Below are 12,476 nucleotides of genomic sequence, written 5' to 3'. Positions count from 1 at the left end.
GTTTGTTTTACATTCTCTATCCCTCCACAAATCTCCTCAGTCTCAGTAAAAAGGGGGTTTTCTTTTAAAGGATTGGTCAAAGCCTCTACACAAAAGTAACAACATTTTGGTGGTTTTGTCACACCTTTCTTTCCTGGAAGTACTTGAAGATGTATCATTGGAAGGTTTCTTAGGGAGTTCCTCACAGGAACTGGAGTTCTTGTCTCCAAAGGGGGAGTCTCTCCCGGTGAGATCCCACTTGCCTCGACCCCTAAGGAGGGTATTGCAGAGCAGGTTCACCTCCCTAGCATGACTGGGGGTGAGGGGGGTCTCCCTTGGGGCGAAGGGACGAATTCCCTAAATGTGTCACATATCCCTGCACCACAATTCCTCCAACACTTTAAGGAGGGTACAAGTCAAGCTGCGTCAACGTATTGTAAACGCAAGACCAGAGATGGAGACGCAATACCATAAAGGAGTTATCACCCCCCCCCCCCTCAGGAAACGGATCCAGAAGGAATATGTTTTCAGATCTTCAGGAACTTACTGGGACGAATTGCAGGGTTTAGTCACTTTGCCCAAGAGGGGAGCCTTTCCTTGTGAGGCTATGGAGAGGAGCATGCTACACAACATTCCCCTTAGAGGTGGTGGTAAGCGGGACCTCACAGGGAGAGACTTCTGTTGGAGATAAGGACTCCCATTCAGTCAAGGAACTCCCAAAAACCCTTCCTTGTGAAACATTAATAACATCCATGCTTCAGAGAAGTCCATCATAGCAAGCCATTGTTTCTTATTGTAATATTAGCCCCAACATTCATCTTGAAAAAATGTTTGTCAAAATCACTGAGACAGAGAAGAGAGAGGAGCGAGTAATACAGATCGCTCCATGGGGTAAACTTAACCAAAACTGCAATGAAGCGGCCTAGATGAGTAAGAGAGAATACACACCAAAAGAGAGAGAAATGACTTTAATGTTATGCTTGGGGAGGACCCTGACCTAGGATATAAAATTGGAAGACGGACTTAGATGGAGAGTGAAGCCAGAGATGTTCAAACCCAGGAAGAGCTGGGAGCTGCTGAGAACTGAGAGATCCTGTCGTGAGGATCTGGCCAGTATCCGTACTGTAGAGGCACGTGGAAAAAAGATGTCTGTGTCGTGGAGGGGAATACAACTCAGAGGAAAGCAGAACAAAGTGAGCAGTGCATGACCACTGTTGCTACGCAAGGCCACACCCAAGAACCACAAAGAGTTGGCATGACCACAGGAGTCATTCTGACGTCAGGAGGTATCGCGAAGAGAGATCCAGTGACACTAGTCCATGAACAAGAAGGTAACGGGAGAGGAGGGAGACCCAAAGAGGGATATGGGAAGGAGGGACACACTCCGCCTACTCATCCAATTGACACAATAAGTGTTTGCAAGAACGAGAATAAATATGGAACTCAGCCTACTTGTCACAGTGACACAAAGTGTTGTAAAAGCGAGAATAATTATGGGAGTCAACCTACTCATCCCATTGAGGAGACAAGTGTTCTTAAGAACCAGAATACCCCAAAGAGAACATAGTGGAACCTGTCTCATGAAGCATTACAAGACAGGGACTGGGCAACAAAACACTTGCAGTGGTTGGGGATATCAGATTCAGTCCAAAGCAAAAATCAGCATATTATACTAAGAGAAGAATTGTGTAAAACATGTTGTTCATGGGGAAATAAGAAAGCAAAGGATTTGAACGACAGCGCTTAGATGGCCTGGCAATAGGTGCTATATAAATACCAATAGCGAGAGCAATCACATCAAGATAGAGGTCTTGAGTAGGAAAGAAGACACCATGTGAAGTTGGGGATTTGGAGGTGGGTTGGGGAGCCAGTTACGGGAAGAAATTGTTTGGTTTATCTGGGGGAGACCATGGGAATCTTACGAGATTACAGTGGCAACAACGGAAGACATGCTCAGAAAAATAATGTGCATCATGCGAAGAAATGAGTGATAGTGGGTCATGGGAGAGGGTTAGATATGGAAAAAGCAATTGAGTGGAGTGAGGGGACCTGGTAAAAAGAAGGGGGAAATATGATGAGTATCTGTGAGGAAGTAATTCAGAGCATTTTTTCCCTGTTATTGTGGGAAATCAGCAAACTGCCGCTCTACTGCAGGAATTTCTGTTATTGGAAACGATTACTTTGAAATTATCACGGGAATAAGGAGTTAGAAAAAATATGGTTTCACATCTAAAGTGCCTACATCGACTGGGTATGAGGCAATGGGTGTTTGGTAACAAATTAATGGTGTGACATAGCCAGATGCCCCAAAAGAACAAAATAAAGCTAATGGTGCAACACGTACAGAAGCTACAGCCGACCTCAAGAAACTATGCAACTTGTTTGACCGTGGTCACTGGACACGGCTGTAGGCCATGGCTAGTGGGCCCTGAGGAAACTATACCATAATAAAACCCTTGAAAGTAATTGCAAAAAAAACATTAGTTAAGAGAGTTAAAGTGATCAGATTTACCTCAACAAAACTCTAAAATTCAGCACTTAGCATTTCAAGCAAGTGTACCTTAACTATGCGTCCCCTGGGATGCAGCATATGACATCACAAAGGACATCAGTGATGGCGTTACTAATGGCCTCATACAAGACATCCCTGATGAGATCAATAATGACATCACATTGTAGATGACATTATTGATTATGCAAGTTAGAATATATCTTTGTTCACCTCTTTTGATACATGTTTTATTGCACTTCATAATAACGACATATCATGGAACAATACACTGATAAAGAAGTATATTATGTGTGTAGCATACATTTGTTGTATTTATCAACTTATACAATAAAGAATATGTAACGTGAGAATTCCAGGATGGCCGCCGCAACCTGAGGACATGTTTCCAACCTCCTCCTCCACTGCTGAGGGAACGGCCTTCTATCCAGTACTTTATGGAGCCCCGGATTGGAGAATTTTGACTCTCAATCACCATCTCGACTGCGGAACTAGTTGTGTAGCATCCGCCTTGATAATTTAATAGCAGCGGATTGACTCTATGGAACGGACTGGGCGTGGCTGCTGACACCCAGTGTGAAAGTTATCCCTCAGTCTGGAGATATGGAACAGGACTCAGCTTGCGGCAAAGACATTAGCCCAGATCGTCCCAGAGTCAAGCGGATAAGCAATTGGGGGCTCATCCTCCTTTGGGCAACACGCACAACTGCAGGTGGAATCCTCAGTGCAGAACGGTGAGCAGGGCAACAATTTGCCCGGCGGGTCCCGCGCATACAGGGCACAGCAGCCTGGTACACAACAACAATACAGGTAAGTCCAATGCAAAGTGTAGGATACTGATACACATTGTTGAGGCCACGGGAAGCTTTCTCCGAGTCTGACAACTGAGCACTAGAAGGTCATCTAAACATGCGACAGGGGTGACGTTCCAAAACATTTTCTGTGGCATCACCTTCTGTTACGGGCCATGTCCTCCCTCGGGCTTCAAATCCGACGTATATAAACCATTGTCCTCGCATTGGGGACTGCAGGCAGACTAGAAGTGATTGGAAAGCCCATCAACCCCTACTTTGTGCTAACTACCGGCGTAGCCTAAGCTCTCATATGTTAACTAGATAATAAATATCACAGAAGATAAAGGCATGTCACTTTATTGCAGTTTAGCACATTTTTTGCTGCAGTGACATACATGTGTGACGTTTAGATTGCCGCCAGGGGAACACTGCAGAGGGCCTCTTGAACATCTTATCTGGACTTGTTATTCCATCAACAATTGAAATATTAGGGTAAACAAGACTGGATAGCATGATTGCGCTTTCTTTTGGAGGCAGATTGCTTATCGAATTATACACTGCAATCAGAGGACACTTACGGTAAGCTAATTTTCTCAGTGCACTACTGCAGGTATTTTACGATTCCCTAAAATTCAAAGTCAGCATAGACTCCATGTCAATGCTTAGAGGTAGGAAGTAAACTATGCAGCAGCAGCCTTCTAAAGATGGTACTTTGAAACAGAACCCGATTCAGAGACTCTGGGACGCAGCAGGGAGAGAGCAGCTACCACCAACTCTATTGTCGACAAAGGCTTAGCCTGTGTCTATTGGGCCTGCTTGGGTAGTTCGGCATTCTTCTCCTCCGCCCACGGCTTCTCAGACCTCTCCCCGCAGTTTAGCTGGGGTAGATTATTTCCATCTTGAGGAGGAGCTCGATTGCCGCTTGGAAATGGAGGCGGAGGGTGATGTTGATCGCGCGCAAACGCGCCTTGGGACCTGCTTCCGCGGTGAACCTGTGGACTCAGTTGCAGTTCTTGGCCTGGTCTTGGGCCCACACGGATTAGGCGCCCCCAAAGGACTTGGAAGACTGCTCCTCGGACTGGCCGGTCCTCGGTGGGGCATGGGGCAGATGCCTTAGCATTCAGCCACACCGCCAGTCTACTGTGCATATGTGCCTCGTCGTCTTCTTGGAGAACCCGAGGCATACCTTGCACTCCACCTCCTGATGGTCTGGGTGTAGGTAGTAGAGGCATTGGGGGTGCTTGTCTTCCACAAATACATTCCGTAGCCCGCACTTGGTGCAGGGCTTGAAGAGGGACCTTCCCTCTTTCTCCTCCGTCATGTTAGGAGGGCGCCAAGTATGCCTGATGGCCTTCTGGAAACTTTGACGATCTTCGACCTTGAGGGGTGATAAAATTCACTGACAACAGATCCCCTGCTGTCGGCAGATGGGGAAAAGAGAACACATGTAGCTCACAAAGCAAACTCGAGGACTCCCAACACTGAAGTGTGCGGTAACAATCTGAAGATGGCTGCAAGAGAAGGGGTTTAGGGAGAAGACTGTCATTGGATGGGGGCAGTATGACCTGGAGGACAGCGATTGGTTTGAAGGAGAAACACAGTGTGTAAGTGAAAGTGAAACTGTTTTTCTTTTACCAAGGATTCCCAGCCGGACGACGGGGAATATTCAAGAGCATGTAAATCCATGCCAGACCCCATGCTGGAGAACCATGCTTTTCTCATGGTCAGCTTTATGTGGCTTGCTCCAGAGTTAGTAACAAAGAAGATTTCTTCACACTAGCTCCTACAGGAGAGACTAGCATATTGTCCAAATTGTGCTAAAATGTCACCCTCATTTGTGCGTCCTTGCAAGTTTGGGGGCGCACAAAATACTGACTCCCATTACTTCACCCAAGCAGAGAGGTGGTTGTGGGGGGGCGGGGGTCCCCTGCTTAACATTGCGGTAAGCGCTGGACAAGAAAGTAAAGAATAAATGAATGAAATATTTTAAAAAGCACCCTGCGGCATCAGCTCCGAACCACGTAAGTGGGAGGAACTGACGCCGCAGGGACACAGAAGTGTGCGCCGCAAAGGAAGTGGGGTGGGTGGGGCCGGGTAAGGGAATGCTGGCCAGGGGACGTGAATAAAGTGATCTATTTTATCACTGCGCCACGCCGTAATTTGCATCAACATTGTTCGATGGCGCAGTTATGGGCTGCGCAGTGATCACACAGATTTATATTGTCTACAAAAAAGCATTGGTTTAGATCATTAAATAAACTTTCAACTAGGACTGAAGTAGGAATTACCGTGCAAAGCACAGGGATGTCTGCTAGTTGATGTATAACAAAAAAATGTTACCCACCTACTAAACAAGAGATTTTGTTCAGCTTCCGCAATATACATTTTACAGAAAATAATGACTTTGAAATATAGCAAAGACAAGGAGGGGAGAACGGGATTGGACACTATTACTCACTGGGCATTTTGAAGCTGAAAATCTGAAGGCAACAGTATCCTTAAACGAAAGTCTTGATCCTAGAAAAAGACAAATAAAAGTGTGAAAGATAAAAAGATCTCTCCTGGCACAACAAAGTTGTTTTTATTCAAATGGAAACAAAAAGAAAATAAGGTTAGGCAGAAGTACACAAATACAGGACCTAAGCTGTCTAAATATTAATGTACTGATTGCAGGGTTCACAGTTCAATTCGTCATATCTTCTAGGGAAGCCCTTTGCAAAGACATGCCTTGCTATCCTCTGCTGATAACCCTGATTGCCCCAGAATGAAGTGGGAACAACCACAATAACCACTAGAAAAGCCATTAGTTCTGGCATTGTAAATATAGGAGGGTACTATTGTTTTATAATGCTGCCACAGGCCAAAAATAAAATAAAAAAATAGTACCTACTACATTGGAAATACCGACCTATTGTATCTGCTAATGCTTTCTATAAAACATACGGCATTGAAGAACATTCCTAATGCTTTCACTTCGTAATGTTTGCCATACTGCCAAATGGCCAGTTGGCTTAAATGTCATGTATGTGTTTTCATTTCTCTGAACAGCATCTGTTGTGGATGATCCAGATATTAGTCAGTCCTCATTTGCAAACCCAAGTAGCACTGTTAGGATTAGTGACACCCTATTGTCACCCTTCAAATTCTTTGAAAAAAGGTGCGATAAATACATACACAAATTCATTCTATTTTGGAAAATTGTTCCAGAAAATGCACTGACAAAGAATATCACAAGCTGCTTTAACCCAAGAAATTAAAGACCACCCAAGAAATTGAAGACCACCCTTTGCCAATTATACCATCCTGCAAAAAACACAAAACACATGTGCAAGTAACAATTTTCACTTATGACATAATACAGTTCAAGGTTGCAACAAGAAACAAGCAAACAGTCAAAATGTTCCCATATAATATAACATAGGGATTCATTCACTACATTGTACAATAACCATTCTAAGGTGGGGAGCCAGTGAAAGTACTGCTTTAGTTCAGATGCAATGGGACAAGGAAGGGCTGAGTGTTATATATTTGGAACCGTGCTCTATACTTTAGCCACACTAAGAGTGACAGCTATCAAGTAAAAAAAAGATCAAAGAACAATAAAATAAATTAACATCACAAACGTGGAAAATAACATATCAAGCAGCAGAGAAATAAAGAAGCTTTTAAAAGTAACATTTGAGAACTGAACCACTGTGCAGTTATACAAATGTTTCCAAAATGGCCACCACAGAGATTTCACTGTGTTACAAATAGGGAGTAAAGTACTAGCACTTCAAAGTCCTACCTGGAGGGGCGCGACCAAGACAGCAGACTAGTCTTATGTGTCTCCCCCTCACTCTGACCCAGCCAGGGGAAATAAAAATGCAGAGGAACCCGCCCACAGTGACCAGAACCAGGGGGCTGGGGCAGGCCAGGGGGCTGGCAGTGTAGGGCTGGGGGCTCTAGGCTCTACTGCTGTGGGGAGAAGAAAGAACGGGGGAACATCACCTATATAAGGGGTCAGAAATGAGAGATGGAGACAAAGACGCAGTATTCTCATTGTCAGACATTTTTATTAAACAGAAATTAGTTGGATAAATGCCTTTCTAACCCTTTCCTTAAGAGTTTCCCTGCTCAGGAAACTAAAACTAAAGATCAGTGTGTGTCAAGTCATTAGAAACCGTCCTTGCATCCAAACATTCAAATCTGACCCTCACACTAAAAACAAACTAAGGGTGCAAGGAAATGTTTCTGACTTGCATTTAACAAAATGTGTTCATAATCAAAATATAAAGATAACTCCAACAAAAATTGTTCTGCAAGGTGAAATTCTTGGATCCAGAAAGTGGTTCCCTTCCCCTGAACAGGAAAAAGAGTTTCTTTCAAACAACAGTTTCTTTGGGCTCTTTATACTATACTCTGGAGGTTCTTGTTCAAATAATGCATTCCATGACATCCAAGACTTCCTTGGTTTCTTTGTACTGGATTCATAAAGTTACTGCATACACAAAGTTGTTATTCATATACTAGATTCCACAGTAAGATTTCATTAACTTCTCTTGTACTTAAGTGGATGCCTAGTGTACTTCTTTACCACAGATCCTATTGTGAGCCCTTCAGAGCTCCTGGTATAATCCCCTGCCAGGTATCTTGTTGCAGTGTTAAATGTCTTTGTACAACTCCACGTGCCTAGTGTATCCACCTGCAAGGACTGCTTTTGTGTGCTTCTCAAATTCCCTGGTATACTTCCCTGCAAGGTATTTTATAACGTGATTTTCCTCTTACAACTTCGGTGGAACTCCTGCATACTTCCCTGCCAGGAATCCTGCTGTGGGCTCTTCAGATCCCCTGGTACACTCCCCTGCCAGGTAGCTCTCCCACAGTTTTAAAGTTCTTGTACAATTTCAAAATGCCTACTCTATTTCGTTGCCAGGACTTCTTTAACTGACTTCTTAGATCCCCTGGTATACTTCTCTGCCAGGTATCTTGCCACATTCATAGAGACTTTATACAATTTGGTGGATTGCCTGGTATTCTCCCCTGCCAGGAATCCTTCTTTGGGGTCCTGCAGATCTCTGGTACACTTCCCTGCCAGGTATCTTTCCCCAAATGCCAACTGCCTGGTGTATTCCTTTAACCAGGACTTTGATTTCACTGTCCTTTTCAATACACCACAGCCGTATTACCTTTGTTGCACTTCATTATGTTTACTTAGGGTAACACTTACTGCACCTTTCCTCCACATTGACATTTCATACAGAGGTGTTTGTTGCTGCATTCTATCTTGTCGGTATTTAAATATTCTCCCTGTTGGGTAGTGCTCTAACATTGGGTTTGGTCTGCATTTAAACTGCCTTCAAGCATTGTCTGCAATAGCAGTCTCACATAAGTCAGCCACACGATTACATCTGTGTCGGTATGCCCCAGGGTCCCCAATGGCTATGGGTAGGCTCAACGGTAGTTTGCACAGTCTCTGACTTATGGTGTGCCTCTGCAGCGACGCTTCCCTCCTGCAATGGCTTCCTATACATTGCAGACGCCTCTCCGGCGTTTCCTGCAGCTCTGCATTCCCTCGCCGGCTTCCCGCTGCGGCTTGGACTGGAGAATGCTGGTTCCCGGAATGACCATACCTCCAGAAGCTCTGCTGCTGCGCTGAGCACCTACATGGTCCTTCAGGTGTTCCGGCCGCCTCCCCTTCCTTCTCGCCACGCCAGTATGTGTGACTCGCGTTCGCGAGCCGCCTCATGGATGTGCCAGTTTTCTCTCCGTCGGCTTTGTCCTGTTGAGTGTGGGCACCATTTTTAAATGTCCCGCATGCTTGAGGTTTAGTTGAACCAACTAGTCTGCACATTAGGTTTCGGGATTTGGTTAGTCTGCGTCAACCCGACCTTCCTCGTCTTCGTCTCAGAACAGGAGGCTGTATGCGAGCTGAAGCCTATAAATGTTATTGGATTTCTAAAATTAGGTTGTTCAAATGTTTTATACAAAGAAACAGGAGATGTTATGTGTGTGTTGTGAATGTTTGAAGTATAAATGGATTTTTGTCTAGTGTGCCATTCAGGAAGGGGTTTCTTTTTTTTTATTTTACATTAAGGGGATTTGTGGAATGACAACAAGCCATCAAGAACTTGGGTATTATAAGGTCTTCTTTAGGAGGAAGGGGAAAATACTGCATCCCGTCTGATGGAGTCACCACCTCCACCCAACAGCGGCCTCCTCCAATGGGATCCTCCCTCATATATCCACCCCCAGGGTCAGGATCAAATAGCGACTGGTGTCCCCTGGCCACATGGGAGAAGGTCACTGCCGGGAAATCAGTGATGATGCCACTGGATTCATCACACCTACCACTAGATTATCTCTTGGCGGCTGGAAGTAGTAGAGAAGTGGGAAACTGGGCTGCGGGCGGTGGCCCTCATCCGCTGCCCTGATGACTAGACACACTAGGAGCCTTCAGGAGGGGCACTCACAAAACGTTTCTGAAATGCAGGGAGAAGCAATCACCGACAGGGACCATTAGAAATCCCAGTGAAAGATTGGAGATGGCCTCTTCAATAAAGCAACACCTTCTACACTGGGAGATTTTGTGGAATGTCTGGGGAGTTGAGGGAGATTTTGTGGAATGTCTGGGGAGTTGAGGGAGAATATACAGCTGGATGTGGAATCCCTGAAAGACCAGATGAAGCAAAGAATAGAGGAAATGAAACAGGAACTAACAGCCCTAGGAAAAAGAGTTGATGTGAATGAGGGCGGAAGCACAAACTTACTAATGAAGTCCCAAAACTAAAGGGGGAGATTGAAGCACTTACCTTGACGGAGCAACTAATTGATGACAACTAATGACGACTAGGAGCATGGGTCCCAAAGTTGTTGCCTATGCATTATGTTATTGAAAAAGGCTTTTTGAAAAGCGGTTCAACTCTACCCAACCAGTGTATTCTACTTTTAACTTGAGCATGAACATAGTGTATATGGTCGGACCGAGGCCTAAATTGCCCTCTGACAGTCCCTGGGATATGTTGACTGATCTGTATTCCATTGCAGCCATGCATGTCATGCTATCTGCGTCGAGATCCCTGTTGCATATTGAGATCGAGGGAATAACTACTGCTCTGCAGGAGTACATGGATGAGTAGTGGCTAAACCACCTACTCTGCACCACTTTACTGCTTAACTAGCAATGATCCCAATCATAAAGGTATTACAGACACAGTCAGACGGGTACACCTCCTTCCCCTTGTGGTACCATGGGCCGTGGGTAGGCTTCACACTCCGGTAGTGCATGAAGTGATAACTTTAGCATCCAAAACAGTAATATTGAAAAGACTACAAAATAAAAGAATGTTCTATAACATTATACATACTTAAACAACCAAAATTCCAATCAACTAATTAAAACCACTAACAATTACCCACCACTGTGGATAGAACACAGAAAATGTAAAACTGCTACAGTATGGTACTCAGAGTGGCGATAAAGCAAGCAATTGTAGCAATGGCACTGTTGAAAGGCTATGTTCTTGAAGAATACGTTGAAACTAGAGAGCTTATAAATCACTATGGTCCCAGAAAGTGGATCAGGGGACAGGGCCTCCGAAAAGTACAAGACATAAAATAAGCAGTGTTGCATAGCAATTTGCTATGCAATTCTGTTGATTTGCTAATTAACATGGCACTTGTGTAGCACGGCTTGCCATTTAAATTACCCAGCTCAATAAAAGCACAGCTCATACTACATTCCACTTGCCCTCACGGGTCTCTCGGCCCTCTTTTCCCTGTTCACTGCCATTTCAAAGGGCTAATGGAGAGCGATTGCATCAGTTATAATCTTACCCCTCTTGGCTCTAAGCCCTAATGGTGTTAAGTACCACTTTCATGGGTGTACAGCACTGAAGGGGTGCGCTTGGGCCTACCTTGCTTGGGGTTGAGGTCATTAGCGGCCCTGCCCTCTCCCGAAAGTGGTATTTAACGCTATATTGAAAATCATTAATGACAGGAAAGGGCCATCTTGTCCACCCGACGTTGAAAATGACCATACCTGCTGCAATGGCATACTACATACTAAGTTGGAGGCTATGAATTTCCTTTAACATTGAACTTTTTGATTTGAAACATTTTAACTTCTCCTTGCAGAGCAAATGCTGGGTCAAGCACGTGGATCATACAATATATGGACAATACCCTGTGCAACACCAACTGGAGCAGCAAGCAGCACAGAGCCTTGCACTGAAAACATGTTCAGGGCCTTTTTATCAGATCTAGTTATTTTTGTCTGTTCATGCAGCTAACCTTTACATTTTACAGACACTCTTCTCACTAACGTCGCACTTCAGAAGTACACAAAAATGCTGTACTGCTCATTTAATGTCTTGTGTACAAATAACTTCTGGTGACATTAAAGATTAGCTCAACATTGCTAATCAAATATGTATGTTTGCTAATCACGAAATGTTTAATTAGCAAATGTTGCTAATCAATTTTTGAAAACTAATTTATGCCTTGCAGTACCTTATTTTTGTTTTGGCAGGCATGCCAGCTTCGAGCCGGGCTTCTTGGTGCTTTTTGGCAGCTGAACCAGGTTCGAGATGATGCGAGCTGCATTAACCCAGAGGCGAGTTGTTGACAACAGGTTCAGGTCAGTGGTCGAGAAAAATCGTTCTGTTGGAGCGAACGTTGCTTGAAGAAGCAGCGAGTAGGGTACTTCACTGCAGTGAGCCGGCATTCGAGTCAAGACAGCTAGGAGCGCTAGTGGTGTGAGGTGACGTTGAACCGGTTAGCAGTTTTGGTCACTGGTTTGAAAATGCAAAAGAGTGCCAAAAGAAGCATTGTGGGTCCTTTGATGGCGCCAAGGCCTGGCAAATGGATGAAGTAGCTTGAAGGTGGCACAAAGTGGCCAAACAGAATTCCACGCTGCTTCAGGTTGGTGGGAGTCCAAATCCAGAGACTCTGGCGGGGAGTCTTCATCACTCTGCACTCCCAGTCCAGGAATATTGTCTGGCACCCATGAGGGGTCCCTTCACCTTGATTTAAGAGCCTGGTTCCAGTGCAGCTGGCAGAGTGGCAGGCCTTGGTCCACAGCAATTAACCCCCAATGTTCCCAGGGGATGGTTAGGGGATAGAGCTCTCCTCTGCCTTGGGTGCCTTCTGCCGTCACCACTATGTCAAACTACACGCACAGCATAGCCCCAAAAGTGTACTCTTCTTCCGATGTT

At 44.8% G+C, this 12,476-nt stretch overlaps 1 protein-coding gene across 5 annotated transcripts in view; it reads right to left on the bottom strand.

Moving 5' to 3' along the window:
* Nucleotides 1-12,476, bottom strand: part of FANCL (FA complementation group L) — a 1,272,502-nt gene that overhangs the window by 1,177,556 nt on the left and 82,470 nt on the right. For all 5 annotated transcript variants that reach the window (XM_069608050.1, XM_069608049.1, XM_069608048.1 and 2 more), the window contains exon 2: nt 5,741-5,799. In XM_069608050.1, the coding sequence (XP_069464151.1) occupies nt 5,741-5,799 (59 nt within the window). The remainder of the gene's footprint in view (nt 1-5,740; nt 5,800-12,476) is intronic.

Source organism: Ambystoma mexicanum, chromosome 4q (genome assembly GCF_040938575.1).
Source record: "Ambystoma mexicanum isolate Mex_15411 chromosome 4q, UKY_AmexF1_1, whole genome shotgun sequence".
NCBI lineage: Eukaryota > Metazoa > Chordata > Amphibia > Caudata > Ambystomatidae > Ambystoma > Ambystoma mexicanum.
This window is presented reverse-complemented; position numbering and strand designations above follow the sequence as displayed.